Source organism: Merops nubicus, unplaced genomic scaffold, assembly GCF_000691845.1.
Source record: "Merops nubicus isolate BGI_N331 unplaced genomic scaffold, ASM69184v1 scaffold51267, whole genome shotgun sequence".
Lineage (NCBI taxonomy): Eukaryota > Metazoa > Chordata > Aves > Coraciiformes > Meropidae > Merops > Merops nubicus.
This window is the reverse complement of record NW_008620618.1, coordinates 1-19,384: the sequence shown is the minus strand read 5'-3', so window position 1 is coordinate 19,384 and position 19,384 is coordinate 1. Positions and strand designations below refer to the sequence as shown.

Genomic DNA, 19,384 nt, shown 5'->3' with positions numbered 1-19,384 from the left:
GGCGGCGTGTCCGCTTCGCGCAGCGCTTCGCCGCGACGGTGGGTCCGCCGCCCTGCTGGGGAAGCTTGCCGTCTGCCCCTGCTCGGGGCTTTCCCACTCCGCCGCCTCCGCCCTCCCCGGGTCTCTCCCGTAACGCCCCACGGAGGACGCCGCGGGTTCCCGCAGGGATTAAGGCCTGCTGCTTTTCGTGCGTGTCTTGCCGCTGGGGAGCGCGGCAGGGCGTCGGGGGGGAGAGAAGCCTCTTGAGACTTGACAGTTTGGAGTTCATCGGTAGGATAGCGTCGCTTCCATTGTGTATACGCCTCTGTTACAGGGGACTGGTGCTTTAGTACGTTATGCAAACGCGGCCAATTGCTGTTACAGTCTTGTTCCACTTCTGTGCTCTGCAAGAAACCTGAAAGTGTCCTGAGATGTCATTTGTACCTGATAGGAAATCTTCTCTTAGATAAAGTGCTTGGGGAGAAAGGAAGGAAGGAGCAAGAGCAGATCAATGGCTTGTGTGTTTTGTTCTGTTTGTTGTTTGTATGTTTGTTTGTTTTTCCCCACTGGGCAGGCATTTGATTTCTCAATTTTCTTCCACTGTTTTAGTTGCTAATAAGTGACAACGTGATTGTCCATACTTCAATTTTTGTAGCAACTTGAAAAATCACTGGCTTTTTTCACTGTTGAAGACTGCAAGCACAGTTAGGAAAAAGAAAGTAAAAATCACCTGGCTTATGTTTTTGAGATTTATTTTTATCACTGTTTTTCTAGAAATATTGTCTGTTTAAGCAGAAGTTTTCAGGTCTTTTATTTTTTTTTTTTTTTCCTGCTATCCAGCCCCACAGTTTTATTATAAAAATCCTTTTCACCTGTAGCTTTTTCATATGTTAGTGGTTTGGCTATTACAGTTTACAAATCGTTCCATTTTATTGATTTTTTTAGTGCTGGAAAGCTGCTTTAAACCGTTATGAGTGGAAGGATATACAGCATCTGTTTCACAATTTTCAAATACTATAGTTAATAGCTTTCATAAAGCTAAATTACCATTTTGTGAACAGCACATCTGTTGAGGTAAGGCATCATAGTGGTGAAGACTACTTTCTGTATCTCACCATCACGTCTGGCTAAGGTACAGTATTAGAAAGGTCTTAGTTATTTCAGTATCACAATCCTGTGCCCATTTTCTGTTTCTTCACTTGGCTTGCTTTTATCATTCTAAATGGTTTTTGGTTTTGTTTTTTTCCTTTTTAATACAGGGAGGGATAATTTTGTCTTTAAGCTGAAATTAAATACAATAGTTAGGGTCAGTAAATCTGTCATTATTGTTTGTTTACTTTAACTCCATATGAAAAGGTTTATAATTTTACTTCATTAAGTAGGCTTGAAATTTGGAGGTCTGAGTGATGTGAAAACACAAGGAGAGAGCTGTACACTAGAAGTACAACGTGAATTGTTAATAGAAATTTCCTAGGCATAGAAAGGAATTACAAATCTCTCTTTAATTAAGCATGGATTGTATGTAGGTTTCTGGGGTTTTTTAAAAAATTTACTGGTGGCTACTGTCACTTGAGTATACAATAATGCTAATAATATGTCTGTGACAACTTTCATCCCAAAATATGCTTCCATCAATGCTACTTGAAAATGAAAGGACTTCTTTAGTAAAGGCAGTAGTTTGTCCCAACGTACATGTCTAGCTATTTATTTGAAGGTAGTAGGGATACTGTGTCTAGCCTTGATCTTTTGTTTTCTGAAATTATTTAAGCCTGTATTTGGGTATGGAAGAAAGTGATGTCTAAATTATGCACTGGTATAAGAGCCTTTTTTTAATGCTTATTACATTATAATAGCACAAAAAATTTTTAAAACATTGTTGAGCTTTCTAAGTCATCATTTGCCCCAGACATGGTTAATCCAGCAGGACTCCACAATGCCACTCACCTCCCTAGCCGTTTAATTTCTGCTGCCTTCCTTGTGCTGACAGTATTGGCTGTGCAGGGAGCCAGATCAGGGAAATTGATAGTATTTGGTTGGTGTGACACTCAATAGAAGTAAATAATAATTTAAAAATCAATCTGTTGAATCATGGACATACTTTTTTTGTTTTTCTTATGAATGTCTTCTCAGGTAGAGAAGAAGAGAGACTGTTTAACAATTGGTATCAAAATGGTCTTGTGCTGGGTGACCCACAGAGGAGAGATGAGTCGTAGTGGAGCAGCTCCAACAGAGAAGGAAATTGGATAAAAAAAAAAAAATGTGGGATGAATGAAGAACAGTCTAAAGGATCTCAGCCTGTGATTTTAGGTGACAGTAGACCAAAGGACTGGTAATGGCAGTGGCTGCTGTTTCTTCTATTCAGGCTCTGGTTTTGTAGCTCTTAAGAATGTGTAGTCTGGGGGAAATATTCAGGGATTTTTAGCAAACAGTATCTATCTATCTGTTGTGTGTACATCAACCAGCATCTTTGTAACTGTTGAGTGCATTTGCTGTGTTTTTATTCTTTCCAAGTAGGAAAGGTTGAGGAGAAACAGACAGAGGTGAGGCCCATATTTAACTAGGAACTATTCTGAAAAATCTCTTAATGGTAAGTTCTGTACTGAATAAGGCCCTGAAGATGTGGGAGTTTTTAATGTAAACGTCTAGGGAGAAACTCTGAAAGTTAACAAGCTTATCTTTAATTTTGTTGCAGAACTGAATTTGAGTTTTGTGAAGGGAATATATTGTTGAAAGTACATATGAGAAGACTGCTCAGTGAAGAAGATATGGGTGTTGTCTTAAAGCAAACAGCTGACTGGTAAAATTGAGGCTAAATAACTGCCTCTTTTTTGCTTTTTGTAAGGTCAGAATGATTCATATGTTCCATTATAGGCTTTCCTCGTCAGGCCAAAATCTTTAAGATTTCTCTTTGATGCTGAAATATAACAGAACCTTCAAATACCCTTCCCTCTTGTCTTGGATTGGAGCAGACTATGTCTCATCCTGGTACAGTGACCTTGGTTATACTAATCCAGCTGAATTCAAGGTAAATAACTCTTTTCAAACTGGCAGTCTATCACAAGTGGAGTCCCCCAAGGATCAGTCTTGGGCCCAACGCTGTTCAGTATCCTCATAAGTGATCTGAAGGTTGGGATCAGGTGTACCCTGGTGATACCAAACCAAGTGGGGAATTGGACACTTTGTAAGGGAGAGTCACCCTGCGGGAAGACCTGGTTAGGCTGGAAGCGTGGGCTAACGAGAACCCTATGCAGTTGAGTGAGGACGCATGTAAGGTCTTGCACCTGGGAAAACATGATCCATGAGTACAGCACAGGCTGGGATCTGCCTGGCTGGAGAGCACATCCGTGCAAAGGGACTTGGGGCTTCTGCTGAACAACAATCTCAATATGAGTGAACAGTCTGCTGCTGCAGCAAAGAATGGCAACAGGGTGCTGTGTTGCATCAACAAGGACATCACCAGCAGAGATAAAGACGTCATTATCCAAATCTACTTGGGGCTTATCAGGCCACAGCTGGAATACTGTGATCAGTTTTCATCCTCGCTATACCAAAAAGGTGTGGCCAACCTGATACTCTATAATTCTGTGATTTTTGCATTGTTGTGAAGTGGTCTCCTATGCCGAGTGGAAGTCACTTCACTTCCTAAAACTTCCTGCAGTTCTAGGTAGTTGAGTAGGTAAGTATTTTGTTCTTTTTAGTTGTTCTTGGCTTCTGCATTGTTCTGTTTTTAATTGGGAGAAATTAGAGAATTTGTGAAACAGTCGTTCGAGCCTGAGATTGTGTTCTTGCTTTTAAAAAGGAAGTTGGTTAACATAGCATGCTATGATAAACAGTAAGCAATTTCAGTAGTTATAATCATCAGAAACTGGAGGAACTAAGCAAACAAAGACCTTTATTTTGCCCAGACATCAATTTGAGAAAAGCTGTCTTAAACAGATTCCTTTAAGTTGTAAGTCAAAAACAAGTTTGCCGCTTCATGCACGAAAAGAGTAATGACATTGTAGGCGATAGGTGATTTAAGAATAAAAAGACAGTAAAATGGATCCTAATAGCATGTCCTCTAATAGCAAAATAAATCTTATTGCAACAAAACTGTTTAAGTTCCTAGGAGCAGAAAATGTATGTTCAGGAGACTTTTTTTCTTTTAATTGGATGGAGAGTACTTGAGCCATTGAGGCTTACTTAATAAACTCTGGAATGCAAGAAGAATGAGGGGACAGGCCCAACTAATGATGCATTCTGTCTAGAAAACCTAAACAGAATGACTGGAATAGCTGTGGCAGTTAGCCTTGAGATTGTACAACACATTTTTTTCAGGCCTTTCAGCCTAGAATTCTTTTAATTATCAGAGAAAGGTGCCATAGTTAATGTCAGCCAACACTTTTAATAGTAAGTGAGGCCAAAATGCTTAAGTCAGAATTTGCCCATAAGGAAGCCTTTAACTAATTAGTTTGGATTTTACATAAAGGAAATCTGAGCATTGAAGTTTTCAAGTGTCTAATGACTAGTTAGTTTGGTCTAGCAGACTTTTTCTGTTGAATGCAGCCAGTTGTTTTCTGAATAATCAGAAGTTGATGTAGTTAAGATTTTCAGGTGGCTTGTGTAGTGGAATAGATCTAGAAGAAAAATGATCAGGAAAATTTGTGAAATATGACTCAGGTGAACTTAATGTGAATTTTTAAATTACCAAAAGTTAGTCCTTTGTCTTAAAAGCAAATGCCTGTGATGTCAAAAGTGGAATCTAAAAGGAACCTCAGGCACCTTGTTGGTAACCAACTGACCATGGACTTCATTCTAGCAAAATAGTGAAAAGCTGGATCCGTAGATATATAGTGGATATCAAATGGAACTAGAGAAATGTTAGGCGTTTCTGTGTGGCGTTAGGTATGGAGTTCTCTGCTCTTGTCTACATCTCAAGATGAATCATCACAGATTTCAGGTGGTCATGAAAACCTGTCTTGTGGTTGGTTTATTTTTTTCAAAACTACCATACATAAAAAAAAAAGGCTGATTTTTCTTATTAGGGATGCTGTCAAGTGTTTAGATAAAAGCTGAACATGTATAATATCTAGCTAAAATTATTTTTTAGCTCCTTAATGTAGCAAACAGACCTGAGAGTGTAAACAGTCACATTGGAATTAATATATATTCCAACACTAAATGGAATTTTCCCAACAATGTATGGGACAGTATAGCATGCATCCTTCCAGTGTTTGCATAAAGTTTATAGATACTGACTAGCTGTCTGTTTTAGTGAGAAGTCTGGATGGGACCTGAGACTCTTAAGATGAGATTCTGTGGTGCATTTTATGCGCCGCTTCATGCTATTGACTGAAGGTCCTTCCAATTTGTCTTCAGCCAGCTTGAGTAACTCTGCTCCACAGCTAGGGAAATGAGGGATTGAGCTGCTGGATCAGACAAAGCAGGTGTTCATCTTGGTTGTGACCTTGAAAGTGACTGTAACTTTTAAAGTGTCAGCCTTCCTGGCAGTTCATGTGCCTGTCTGAATGGCAAGGAGCTGACCACAGAAAGCCGAAAAGCTCGTTTGGAATCGTTAACCTGGGCCAATCTTCTCAAAAGAATGTTTTGTTTGCAGTTTAGTGTATGTACCTTGCTCCTCTGTCTGCTTCACCTAATACACTGACTGGCCTTGCTGTGGATGGATACTTTGTTTAGCTAAATAATTCCATGTAGAACTGTAATAGCTTAGTTCCATCTTAAAGTTGTGTCATCACATGGTGAAGCCGTGAGGAATTTGTAGTAGGGGAAAAGGTAAAAAGTGAATGAGAGCAACTGATTCTAAGTTACTACATTGTAGTACATGGTGATAAATTCCAGGAGTGACTTTCTCCACTCTTTTAGTTTTATAGTGTTAAAGGTAAACAAACCTCATTTCATATGGACTGAAAGCAGTACTAGTTTAATAATAAGTGGTGCCATGTAACTTTTACCAATGGCATGTGTTTGCAAATGTTTTGCAAGAGTAAAGCTTTCTTATAGATTGTGTGCTAGCTGTAAGTTTTTTTAACATCTTGGTAAGCTTATGTTCTTTGATGTTTACTTTTTAGGAGGACAAGTATACTGACAGCTTTCTATTTAGAGGGAATGCCAGTTTTACACACAAAAAAAAGTAGCTTTTCTTCAGAAAATACATAGCCAACTTCCCCACACACATAAACAGAAATATAATCTGATTGCATATAAAGAGTCCAAGTAAGCATTATTGCATCTTTTTCATTATACTTCCTCCTCCCTCACACTAGTAACCTTTAGAAGTTTTTGTTAGTGTTTTTGAGGTGTTTTTTCATTTCTCAAGAGAGACTGAGTGTCATAAGAAAAATTCATATTTAGCTTCAAGTCATTCTCCTTCTTGCCCCAAATACCGACACCCTTATTGTGCAGAAGTATGGAGGCAATGGCCCTGGAATAGGTTGTTGCTGTGTGGTGGGAGGCTGTTCTCATTTGTTAAAGCAGTTCATATGTTCAGGATTGTCCTTGCTTCTTATAGTTCAGCTGCACTCATTTTTCAAAGCAATAACCTAATTGCTTGTACTAATTAAAGCCTGTTAGCAAAGCGGCACGGTATTTAGGTCAGCTTTTCTTCACTGTCCTTTTGTGCCTGTGCCTCCTGTTCCTGGCATTTCCCAGTTGCTGCAGGTCCTCTTTTCAGCCTTGCAGCATGTCAGCCTTTGTTGTGATGCTTGATACTCTACTGCTTTCCTGCTTTAAGCCGCCTGACCCATTTTATGTATTGTCATCCACTGCAACTAGTAAAGACAGAAGGCTGGCAAAATTCAGGTAGAGTCTGTCAGAGATGTACACAACTAAGCTGGTTTTAACTGGTCGAGTGTAGAGTGGGCAGTCTGAATTAACCTTTGGTTGGAGGGCTTTGTAGTTTGGTGTCTAGTTTGCAAGCCTGATGAAGGTGCACAGAGCATTACCATCGAGCAGAAGAGAAGGTTAGCCCCAAGAAACTGTCTTCAGGTTCTCAAATCACTTGCTACTATTTCCATATGTGTACGAATGTTGGTCGTGGAACTCTGAACTGGAGTGGATTCTCTGTTTTGGGAGAGGGGAAGGCTAAACCATGGGGTATGTAAAATGAACTACATGTTGCTCTCCTTCAGTTATTTTTTTTTTTTTCCATGTTAGAATTTCTAAGTTGGTATTTCCAAGATGCAGTGCTCTTATGCAAATATAATATTGTAGATCAAACATTCTTAATGGGAAAAGTGACACATCTCTTGAGTCATACAACTTGTGCATTCGATTCAGATACACTTTTAAACTATGTCCCACGTAGCTGTGGAATTTGCTGGTGTAGCAGCACAACTATTTATCTGTTTATTTAAAATCTGTTCCACTCCACTCTTGAGGTAAGTCTTATCCTTAGCTTGGCCGTCATCACTTTTACAGTTCTGCTTTTTCTTCCATCTACCATGGCTGACTGTTCCACTCTTCATACAAAATTTTCTCCAGGGATTTCATTCTAACATTGGAAGGGGAGCTTGTCTGTTACCAGCTGACCTGATAGTTGTTCATGAGGATATTTTTCATCTTCCTGGAGAGGAAGATCTAGAAACTTTGGAAAGAAATTGAAGCTCATATTTGGACTTCTGCAAGGAGGGGAGGATATTTTTAAAGGAAACAAATGAGAACTACGGAGGTCTCTTCCTCAACATTGCTTTCATTATCAGTGTTTGTCTTTTCTGACAAGGTTAGACCATTCTCTGGGAACAGTTTTCTTGAGTTTAAAAATCAGTTAGCACATTAAGTAACAGCTCTAGGAGAAACTTATTTAAATAAATGTTTTCATGTTGTTTTTTTCCCCTACTAGGAAGTTCTTTCTGGAGTCGTGGTCATAACAAGTAAGGACCCAGTCCAGCACCAAGGTGTCTCCTTAACAATGGAAGGATCAGTAAATCTGCAGCTTAGTGCCAAAAGTGTGGGTGTGTTTGAAGCTTTCTATAACTCTGTCAAGGTAAGACTTGTGCAGGTTAATATCTTTAGCACAAAACCTCTGTATCTTTTCTCAAATTGAATTATTCCTTAATGGCTCTCAAGTAGTTACAGCACTTCATGGTATGTAAGTGATAGAAAGCAGAGAAATGCTCAGCATTATCTAGGCATAGATGATGACATTTTGAGGGAGGAATTTGCACTAATTGAGGCATTTTCTTTAGGGCTGAAATACAATAACATAAATAGTATGGTTACTGGATGATGCATTGAAGGACTGTGGTTTAAAGAAAAATAATGAATTGTGTGATTTTTATTTTATTTTAAATGACTGGGTGTAATTGGACTTTTGTGCCAGATCACTCAGTCTCACAGTATTTTTTGTGGAGACTAATGAGGGTGTGTGTTACCGGGCACGATACAGGACCTGCACAGGTTCTTCCATTGCTCCCGTGAGACACCAGCATTACATGTAGATCTTTAGGGTGGGAAAGGGCCAGAGAGAAGGTAGGAGAGAATGGCTTCCTGCTCAACTGACACATGTACTTGCAGATTCCCACTGCTACTATTAAGTGCCATAATTTAGAAAATGGGACTCCACTTTCCACAGTGCTTGAGACTCTGCTGTTTAGCCCTCTAAATATATTTTGTCATTATTATGACAAAACCGTAAAACAGATCACAAGTTTTCTTGAGGAAAGCATTCTTGAGATTTCATTGTAGGACTGGAGAGCTGTGTGTTGTGAAGGAGCAGCTGAGTTTCTGGAAATTGAGGAAGTCTATTGGAATTTAGTGGATGTTGTTGGCTCTTGAAATGCCACTCTGCTTCAACCTAAACCTCTTATTTATTTCTTCAGCCTATTCAAATTATTAACAGCACTATTGAAATGGTAAAACCAGGGAAACTTCCCAGTGGCAAGACAGAAATTCCATTTGAATTTCCATTGAACGTAAAGGGGAACAAAGTCCTGTATGAGACGTATCATGGTGTCTTTGTTAATATTCAGGTAAGGCAGTCATATCTTCACAGAAAATCCAAACTGTTTTCTGCAGAATGTATTCTAAGACGTCTGTTATTCCATGGAAGCAGAGGATAAAGTTTTGTGTTGAAGTTTTCATAGTGCAGTACATTTTCTCTCCTGAATTTGAAGAATGAGCAGAAAGTTAGATGCTTTGAAGTATGTAGCTTTTAAGCTTCCCTTTATTAATATAGCATTGTTCTGGTGTATTTTCTAGCTATAACTTAAGATTAAAAATCATGCCACATGTTAACCTTTTGAGTACTAGATTGTACGTAGTTTATAGTTGAATTTTTTTTTTACTTCCAGTTTCTAGGAGTAAACACTTTCCACAGGTGGTAACACTTCTTAAATGTGGGAAAAGAACCATCCTGAGAACTCAAAATACCATCAGTATAATGTTGCTTCTAAAAAATCATTCTAATTTCCGTTCCCTTTTCATTTCCAGCATTTCATTGGAAATCGTTGATGATAATGAAACTGATCAGATGCAGTAAGGGATGTACAAGAGAGCTCTAAAAGCATATTGGAAAGAGGGTCTTTGTGTTGAGAAAGGGTAGAACGTATTTGCCGTATTTGTTAAACTTTGTACAGTTCTCTTACAGACCTTTTGATCTAGCTCTGATTTTATTGTGAAAGAAGTTGCATTTTTCATTTTGTAGCCAATCTGTATAGTAGCCCATACTCAAATACAAATGTGTGTATTGTTGGCCTGGTACCAGTGAGACATCGTTAGCATAGTAGACAATCAATTACTGCTAATAGTACTTAAATATTAAAAATCAAGTGTACTGACTTACCAGATCCTTGTTAAGATACAGGGGTAAGTCCTACAGGAACAAGGCTATCTAGTGTTCAGTGTCTGTTTTCCTACATTCATCTGTGAGAAGCATCCTCAAACTAGAGGAAATCTTTCCATCACCTACTGTTTCAGGCCTTGCACATGGAGTAAATCTTTAAAGAATGATGGCATAAACAGAACAGTAACAAGATGTCTTGCCTGAAATACCTGTCAGAACTACGGTAACATGTATGTGATCCTCCTTATGTTGTAGACAACATCCATTCCATCTTCATGAAAAGACTGCACCATGGTGTCCTTTTGTTCCAAATGTAGCTGTGTAATTTAATAACGAAGAGTCAAACCAGTGTTGAGAGCTTGTAGCATCTTCAAAAACATGAATTTTTTGCTTTCCTGTGGAGAGGAGTAACATTTCCTGCCCAAATCTGTGTGTACTATGTGCTTGTAACAGAATCTTGCAGAAACAGTTTTAAATTCTGACTTTTTTGGTTAAAAGTTGTCCTTACCATCCATGAGTTTGGACTGGGTTTTGGTAGGTTTTTTTTGTGGGTTTTTTTTTCCTTTGAGGAAAAGTCTTTGTTCAGCCATCTCTTGAATGTATGTATTGTTAGACAATGATATTTGGTTTGGTGGTTTGTATTTTTTTTTTTTTAATTCAAGATAAAAATTGAAGGAGCCACTAAATGCCAAAATTTTCAGACTAGTGCTGATGAAAGAACTACTGAGTTGTAAAACTTCTGTGATTCCTCCCCCACTTGCAGCTCACTGAGAGTATTGGATTTGATGACGAAGTATGAAACCGTTAGCTATTTAGCTGAACCGGAAGTCTTATATTACAGTCTGAGATTTTAAAAAGACCCTAACAAATAAAGCAAAAACCCACAACCCCTCCATACCACCCTAGCCTATCAGAAGTAACTAAAAGACAGCTTCCTTTGGTTTTGGTCTACATGTAGATGTTTAAGTACTTCCCGTATCCTTTTTTTTTGGTCTTGGCTTTCTTCCTAACGTGATGTCTGTTGTTCATGGTAGGTATGTAAAAAATGGTGTAAGACTGGATGAGTTGTTTTTCATAATCCAGATAACTTGCCTATGGTCATTATCAGTTGTTTTAAGGTATACTTCAATGGTGAATATTTGTTTTGTCATTGCTACTCTGATCTGCATAGCTTCCCATTACAGGTTGGGGGTACGACATAATTAAAAGCTCCCCGAGGCTCATTTGTGCATAGGCACTCGGGGTCTCTGTAGGGAGGCACCAGGAACTGGAGTGGATTGGAGCTGAGTCCCTAGGCTGGGCATGCCTGGTTTTGCCTGTTCCTCATCAGTGAAGGAGTTAAAAACTGTCTTGTAAGGGCATTCAATGGATAAGTTATCGATGCTGAAGTGTATGATTACTGTGTCATACTATTTTTCAGTCAGTCATTTATGGCTCCCTTTTTAGGGATGAGAATGGAGGAAATTGGCAGCGAGTTTTTGAACGGTGAACAGCAAAATTAACCATGTTGCCTGACTTCACTGTACGTGGCTTTTAAGTTCAGCTGTACAGTTAAAGACAGTTCACCATTAAATATGCATATAACTCTTCCCACTGTTAAATTCAGTTTTACAATAAGTTTAAAATTAGAGAGGCTGTTACTGTATCTTATTGGTAATCACTTAACCAAAGTATGGTGAAAAGCACTACCGTAATCATTCTTTGCTGAGTGGAATTTGGATGCTGAAGCCATACAAGAACAATACTCTGTCAGTGAATTAGTCCCGCAATCTCATAGGTTGTTACGTAGCACAGCAGATATGGAAAGCATTTGCCACTTACTATGGGACTGTAAACACAAGGAAAAATCAACTTTTGTTTGGGAGCATCTAAAATCAGTGTATACGTCTTATCTCCTTCCCCTCTCCCTATCACTGGTATGTACATTGCCTACTGATTGGTTTTAAACTATGCCTCAAATATTAATAACAGTAACATTCTGCACATATGCAATAGAAAGATGAAAAGTTAAGAGATACAAAGGAAATCTTAACTAAGGCTCTTTGTTTCTCTGCCTTCTTATTCTTGTCAGTACACTTTACGGTGTGATATGCGACGTTCTCTGCTGGCTAAAGACCTGACTAAGACTTGCGAATTCATTGTCCACTCACTGGTAAGTGTGATTTGTATTAGCTATACAAAATTACATTCCCCCCAAGACACACTTTACGAGAAGTTTGGCAGTTAGGTTAGAAAACCAAGTAAAACCATTTAATTTGTAATAGCAACACCTGGAATATGTATGTGTAAAGGAAGCCCGCCTCAAAACAAAAACATCCAGAAGAGCTGGGGTGTCAGTTGCTTCTGATTACAATAAAACATCTCTCTTTTCTTTTAAAGAAAATAATGTGAAAAGTATTTGGATTATAGGATTGTGGGTTTTTGTACTGCACTGATTTTATTCTCTTATTCATACTTTCAGTTCAGAAACAACGGTGTGGTTAGATAAATGTTATGGCATTCTTCTAAACACCATTTCAGATTACCTAAGCTTCTCTTAGCCAAAAGTTCCAGGCACCCACGCTGCCTGTCCTAGAAATGGGAGTTTGCTCATAAAGAGAAAAAAGATCTGATTTCTGGTCTTCAGATGACTAATTATGATTTGGAGCCCTGACTCAAAAGTATCAAAGTTGGGACTGCATCAAGCTAGAAATAAGAAGCTTGTCAGCTTAATCGCCTTTGCTGTGAAGTAAGCCTATGGCTGGCAGTGTGCTGAGATAACTAGGCTGACAAATACCCCCATCCTGAGGCTAGCCACATGGAGACAGCCTTCCTCCTGTGGGGTTATTGCTGCGGGATGAGGTCTGACTGTCTCACAAGAAATGCTTTGCTACTTGTTATTTGAAGTTCCTGTGTCAGATTGGGTTTTAGTTTATGTTGACTTGTACGCGTGTCCAGAGCATCTGGTGTCAGTACAGACTGCAGTCCTAATTAAGTATCTCTTTTTCCACCCACAGCTTGCTAGAACGTACTGTTTGTATCATTCCTTTGAACTCTTAACAGGACAGTAAAGTATTAGACTCTTCTGTCTTACTTACAAATAATGGTAGAAATATTTCAGTTTTATAGTACCTTTTTTATAGATTTAGCTAAGTGCTATAAAAAAGTTTCCTGTTGGTAAGAATTCATTATTTTTTACAGTATATTATGCTACATTTTATTAGCCTGTTATTACAACTAAGCTACGCTTGTCAAAATAGTGAACAAATTGCATATTGTGCAGTTTCCTCATTTTCTTTCTTGTTCCACTACAACACTCCTTAGGTCACAAGTCAGTAAATCATGAATGTCTGTCGGGGTGGATTAATGAGTTTTTACTGCACATATAGTTCTCACTGTCAGTGCTCAATGTACCAGTTCACTTAACCTTATTCTTTGCCAGAATTTGTCATTTATGGGAAAATAGTCAGTCTTCCAACATCTTCCATCTTGCAGCTGGGCAGCAGAAGCTATTTTGAATTCCAAAGTAGTGAGGGTAGGTCCTAACTCGGCGTCCCAAGTTAAGCCAAGTGAAGGTGGTGGCCTGTTCTGCCAGCTCCCGCTTGCAGACGGTTGAGTCTCGTTGATGCTGTTCCGGCCACTTGTTGTAAATATGGGGGGAAAAGACAGTGCACCTCACTGAGCCAAGGATGGAGAGAGGGGCTGGTGAGGGGTAAGTGAAGCTTGTCTTCTGGTGCAGAGTACAGGCTGCCATCTTACCAGAGCTCAGGGCTTGTTCAGTCCCTTATGAAAGACTTGACCTACTGTTTTTGTGATAAATAGGATAAACAGATACTGCAGAACTGTAATAATGTACCCCCAGAATTGCTTTTCCAGTGTGGAAAGCTAACCTGTACCAAGTATTGTTAATTTTACAGTTAAAGAAACTGGAATACTAAGCCCATTAAATCGATGCTACACTAAATTCCATCAGCTGAGGATCTCCTGGTAGTATGAGGGTGGCTTAGGAGAGCTGAGCTGTTGTTGAAAGGACAGAAGAAAGAGTTCAAAGTGATCAGAGAAAACAAGAGGGAGGGAGAGTTTGTACAACATATTTGAAGCAACAGAGTGAGTTCATTTGTAACCTGCCCCTCTCTCCCCAGCCCAAATACTAAGTATTAATAATGAAAGGAAACATTGCAAGTGACATAGAATATGTAATTATTTGTAAATACAGAAATGTGAAGTTTACCTTTTTTTTTATACCATACACTTCATATAGGTAATTCATTTCTTATTTTCCATGTGCTTTAGAGTAGTTGACCACATCTTTTGATTTTGTTTTCCTTCTGTTGTTTTCTTTGTGGTTTTTTTTTTTTTTTTCTTCAGTGTAGGTAGAGCTTGTGCAGAAAACATACAAACTATGTGTTTGTTGTGGTTTGCAGTGGCAGACACAAAGTAACAAAAAATTGACACAGTTTTGTTCTACAGTTTAGGTTTGTGGTGCATTGTGACTTGTGTTTACATAATACTGTAATGTTATCTAATAACAAAGGCAGGAAATCTCAAGGTTTTTATTCTATAGATGCATGCTTTAAGCCTGGAAACTAACACATCCAACAGTTACTTGAGTTTGTTACCTTTTTTAATATTCTCTCTGTGTGTTTTGTAAACCATAGTTTACGGTTTAACTCTTGCATTACTTGTAGTCACAAAAAGGGAGACTGATGCCAAGCCCAGTAGACTTCACAATTACTCCTGAAACTTTGCAAAATGTTAAAGAGGTAAGAGTTTTCTTATTTTATTTTAAATGTAACACTTGTGTGATTCTGAGTGAGAAAAACAGAGGAACAATTAAATTGGATAATCAGCTTCTCTTTTTTTCCCCACTTTTCTCCTTTTTTACTTCTGTAAGCAATAAAGTGATTCTGCTTGTTCTCTTGTGGTAGTGGTGACTACTTGCCAGTGATAAGGTAGAGCTTTGTTCAGTAATGGTTAAACATTTTTCTCATTTTTGAGTGAAAGGTGGCAGTGAAGTGAGAAGAAACATTTTACACAGTGTCTAGCCAAGATACTTCAAAAATGTATGTTTTGGTCCTTGGTTACACCTTTCTTACAGCCCCATGTAGCTTTGGGAAGCCTGTATGAGTAGTAGTAGCTGTCCTGGTCATTTAGCTTTCTGAATGCTGGTTTCTGTTTCTCCACTGAAACCTGTCTTCTGTCTTTTCAGATATTCCTGTTGTGCTCTTTTTGCTAATAAGACTACTCTCCTGCTTTAGGTCTCCTGTCTGCATCCCAAATTTATGTTAGTTCCAGACTTCTGAACTTAGACCTACTCTTCCACTTGTTTTTCAAAATAGACCTTGTGATCAGCTGTTTGGTTGTTTCATGCTGTTGTTGACTTTACATATTCACAGAATCATTGTGCTTGGAAAGGACCTCTGGAGATTGGTCAGTCGAGCTCCTGTGCTCAGAGCAGAGTCATCTTGAGCAGGTTGCTCAGGGCCATGTGTAGTCAAGTGTTCAGTCTCAAAGGCTAGAGGCTTGCAACCACATGACAATGTTACAGTGTTTGACCAACCTCACAGGACCAAAAGAAAAAAAAAAAAAAACCCAAAACCAAACCATTTATCAGTAATTTTCCTTTATTTTGATTTGTACCCATAGCTTCTTGTCCTTTCAGCAGATACCACTGAGAAGAGTCTGACACCATCTTCTTTACTGCTTCCCCTCAGGTATTACACCTGTTGATAGCATTCCCCTGAGCCTTCTGTTCTGCAGTGTAAACGATCTAAGCTCTCAGCTGCTTCTTGGATGTCATGTGCTCTTAACCATCCTCATGGCCAAGTCCAGCAAACCTGTACTACTTGTACCAGGAAGCCCTGAATGGGACAGGTATCCCCAGTTTCATCTCACTAGTGCTGAAGAGATGGGGAGAATTGCCTCCCTCAGCCTGTTGGCAATGCTTCCTAATGCAGGTCAGGATGCAGTAGGCCCATTTATCCAGCCTGTTGAGGTCCCTGTGCAGGGTAGTGCAGCCAATCTTCCCAGTTTTGTTTTGCCTGCAGACTTGTTGAGGATGCACTCTGTCTCATCATCCAAGCCATCAATAAAGATGTAATATTTCCCCCAGTCACTGATGTACACCACTAGTGACTGGCCTTGGTCTGTATTTTGTGCTCCTGGTCACCAACCTTTGAGTCTGGCAGCTGGGGCTGTTCTCAGTCCACCTCAGTGTCTGATCTGCAGATCCAGCCTGTACTCTGTCGGTTTGTCAGTGAGGTTGTTAGGAGAAACATCATCAAAACCAGCACTGAAGCCAACACAAATAGTATCTACTGCTCTCCCCTTGCCACCAAGCTAGTTAGTTCATCATAAAAGGCACTCAGGTTGGTTAAGTATGCTTTCATTTTCATAAATTTATGATGACTGCTTCCAGTCACTTTCTCATCCTTTATATGTTTGGAAATGCCTCTCAGGGTCATTTGCTCCATGACTGTCCCAGGGACTGAAGCAAGGCTGACAAGCCTGTAGTCCCTCAGATCTTCCTAACTAAAGATGAGTGACATTTGCTATCTTCCATTCTTCAGGAACCTTTTTTGTTCATGACAGCCTTTCAAACATAATCAAGTTTGGCCTTACAGTGGCGTCAGTCAGCTTCCTCAGCATTTGTGGGTGCTTCCCATCAAGTCCCACGGGCTTGTGTACATCCAGTCTGTTTAAATGTTCTCTAACCTGCTCCTCCTCTACCTCTACTTCCTTGCTCCAGACTTTCCCTGTGGTTCCAGGGGCCTGGGGTTCCTGAAGGGAAATCTTATCAGTAGAGTTGGAGGTAGAGAAGACATTAAGTACCTCTGTCATTTTCATGTCTTTTGTCACTAGGTCCTGTGCCATAGTTAGTAGTAGCCTGACATATATCCTTGTCTTCCTTTTGCAGCTGATAGACTTTTAGATGCACCTTTTTGTTGCCCTTCAGGTGAGCTTTGGCTCTCCCGAAACCATTCTTGCACACTTGGATAGTGTTTTTATGTTCCTCCTGAGTCATTTGACCCCACTTCCATATTTTGTATACTTCCTTTTTGTGTTCATTAGTAGCATCGTGTTCATCCATGCAGATCTCTTCCTACCTTTGCTTGAGTTTCTGCATGTTGGTGTAGACCATTCTTGAGCATGGAGGAGGCACTTCTAGAAGCCCACGCCAGCAGCGGTCATGGCCGCGCTGGAAATGCGGCTGAGGTGGAGGATGAGCAGGTTGTGTCCAGCAGCCTCTCTCATCTCTGGAGACTGCTGCACACTCAAAGTGTCTGTTTTTCCAGATACAAGGGTGTACCGATTATTTGTGGTAAAATTGCATTTTGAGCCTACTGCCAAATACTGAGCTCTCAGCAGTCTGTTCTTCTATGAACCATGTTAGTATAGAAAGCATTTTCTGTTTCTTTTTGTTTTCTGTATCTTGATACTCTGTTCGCTGGCTTAGCAGAGCCTTGGTGGACATCATGAAAAGGCCCTGTCTTGTTAAAACCTCTTTCTTAAGTTTAATAGCAGACCCTGTGCCTTTCTTCATTTCAGGTACATAACTACAAAGGAAGTTCTAAAACCTCTGACATCTCTGATCCAAACAGATCTTGGTATTTAATTATGCAGCTGTCAGAAGAATGGTATTGAATGTATATGGTACCACAAGCAGTGGCCTTTTTTACTACTTTTAATGTTTATTCCTCTCCATGTCTCAGAAGAACATGTGGGTCTGAAGTGACTACCTGATGGACATGTAGAAAAAGTCACTTGTTTTGGTATATTTAAAATATTAAAATTCCAGTTCTCTGCTTGTCTGGAGATTGTGACTGAACTGTAATTTCTGGTAAACTACTGGAAAACTGATTAGGAGGTTTACAGTAGCCAGGAAAAGCACAAAGAAGTTAGTTGAAAAACCAGGATGGATTTGCTTGTATGTTCTTGATTCTCATGTTGGGAGGATTATATAATAGAGTGTAAACGATAAGTGAGAGAAGACCTAGGCAAGATTAAAATACGAAGAGTACTAACAAACTACTAAGGCTCTAGGAGAAATACACCTTTAAAAAACGAAGCCTCATAGACTAGGATTGAGGAAAACGGCCTCAAGTTCTCATTCCACAAGTTCCTTTAATCTGTGTCTCTTAGGTTCCTGGCTGCTGTACTTCCAGGGGTGGATGTCCCAGGGAAGCAACTGTGTTTACTAGTAGTGGTGATGAGAAGAACCTGTGAGGGATCATGCAATAAAAAAGCATTCTAGTAATACATTATTAGCACTCAGTATTTCCTAGGGTGGTTTTGTCAGGAATGGAACTTCTGTTATGTAAGTTAGGAGAAAATACCCAAGTGAGATCACATTTACTAAACACATGAAAATTCTTCTCTTTTTTTTTATTTCCCCCAAAATTTGATTTTTATTTTTTTTTATTTCCCCCAAAGATTTGAGTGGAACAGCTAAATTCTGCAGAGGTGTTTGGTATCTGAGTGAAGCAGTCTAAGCAATAGCTGAGGAGAACTTTTCTCTCATTGCTGGCAGCCAGGATTAAGAACCAAAACAAACAGAATGGGAGGAAAAAAATAAAAAGTTTGCAACCAGAGAGTTGGTTTGGAAGAAAGGAGAATCATTTACATGAGGAAGGAAATCTGAGGCCATGAGCAAAGTGGGAACAGATGGTTGGAAGGTAGGGGCTAACATCAAAGGTGTAGATAACAAAAAATTAAGAAGCATAAATCTTGCAAAAGAAGGGGAAGGTTAGAACACATTGCTCAAGCAGTCTGAAGAAAGCTGGATGGTGAAGGTATGAGCTGAAGATGTGGGTAGAAAACTTGTCTGTTTCAATATGCCTCCTGCCAGAACTTGGAATGTAACTGGGCCTTCTGGCCTACAAGTTTCTCTGCTGGCAGAGAGTATTGGTGATGCCTGCTGGCCTGAAATGTGGGGATAGGGGGACAAAATCCCTTGCTTCAGTCTTTTGTGGAAACTGATTTACAGCCTGTCATCCTTAATCAGCTATTCTTACTGCTCCTTCCTTACAGTAGGATGCATATCCTTCCTTAAATGTAGGATGCATATTGAAAAGTTCATATTATTTAAACTGAGGCATTTCTGAATTTCCAAGTTCTTAAATTTGCAACTTCTTGGGATTCCCTGTGTACTTTGATACTTGCTTTTCTGTAAGGTGGATTGTTGTTTTTTCTTAGTCTGCTCTCACAGTTGTTTTTTTTTTTTTTTTTCCTCTCTCCAATCTTTTCAGAGAGCTTCACTTCCAAGATTTCTCATCAGAGGCCATCTCAGTTCTACAAACTGTATCATTACACAGCCACTGACAGGGGAGCTGGTAGTGGAGAATGCAGAGGCTGCAGTCAAGAGTATTGAGCTACAGTTAGTACGTGTGGAAACCTGTGGTAAGTTTCTCTGTAAATGGAATGGTTACAAATGGCAGAAATTGCCACTCGCACTCTTCCTGCTTAAATATGAAAGATTGTCAAAAGCCGTACAATAAAAAGACTTGCAAAAAATTGGTTTGCACTTCAGGTGGAACAGTCCAGGCATGAATTTAAAGAACCTTTATAGAATCAGAGAATTCTTTAGGTTGGAAGAGACCTTGATGATCTTAAAGTCCAACTATCAAGCCAACACTAAGTCCTCTGCTA

At 39.4% G+C, this 19,384-nt stretch overlaps 1 protein-coding gene across 1 annotated transcript; it reads left to right on the top strand.

The window, feature by feature from the left end:
• Positions 1–3,365: 3,365 nt before the first annotated feature.
• DSCR3 (Down syndrome critical region gene 3) lies at positions 3,366–19,135 on the top strand (the record flags this gene model as incomplete). Its single annotated transcript, XM_008944156.1, has 6 exons — positions 3,366–3,563; positions 7,817–7,960; positions 8,796–8,945; positions 11,829–11,909; positions 14,425–14,499; positions 18,985–19,135. Coding segments are annotated over exons 1-6 (799 nt in total), but the record flags the coding sequence as incomplete, so codon positions are not given.
• Between the last annotated feature and the right edge of the window lie 249 nt (positions 19,136–19,384).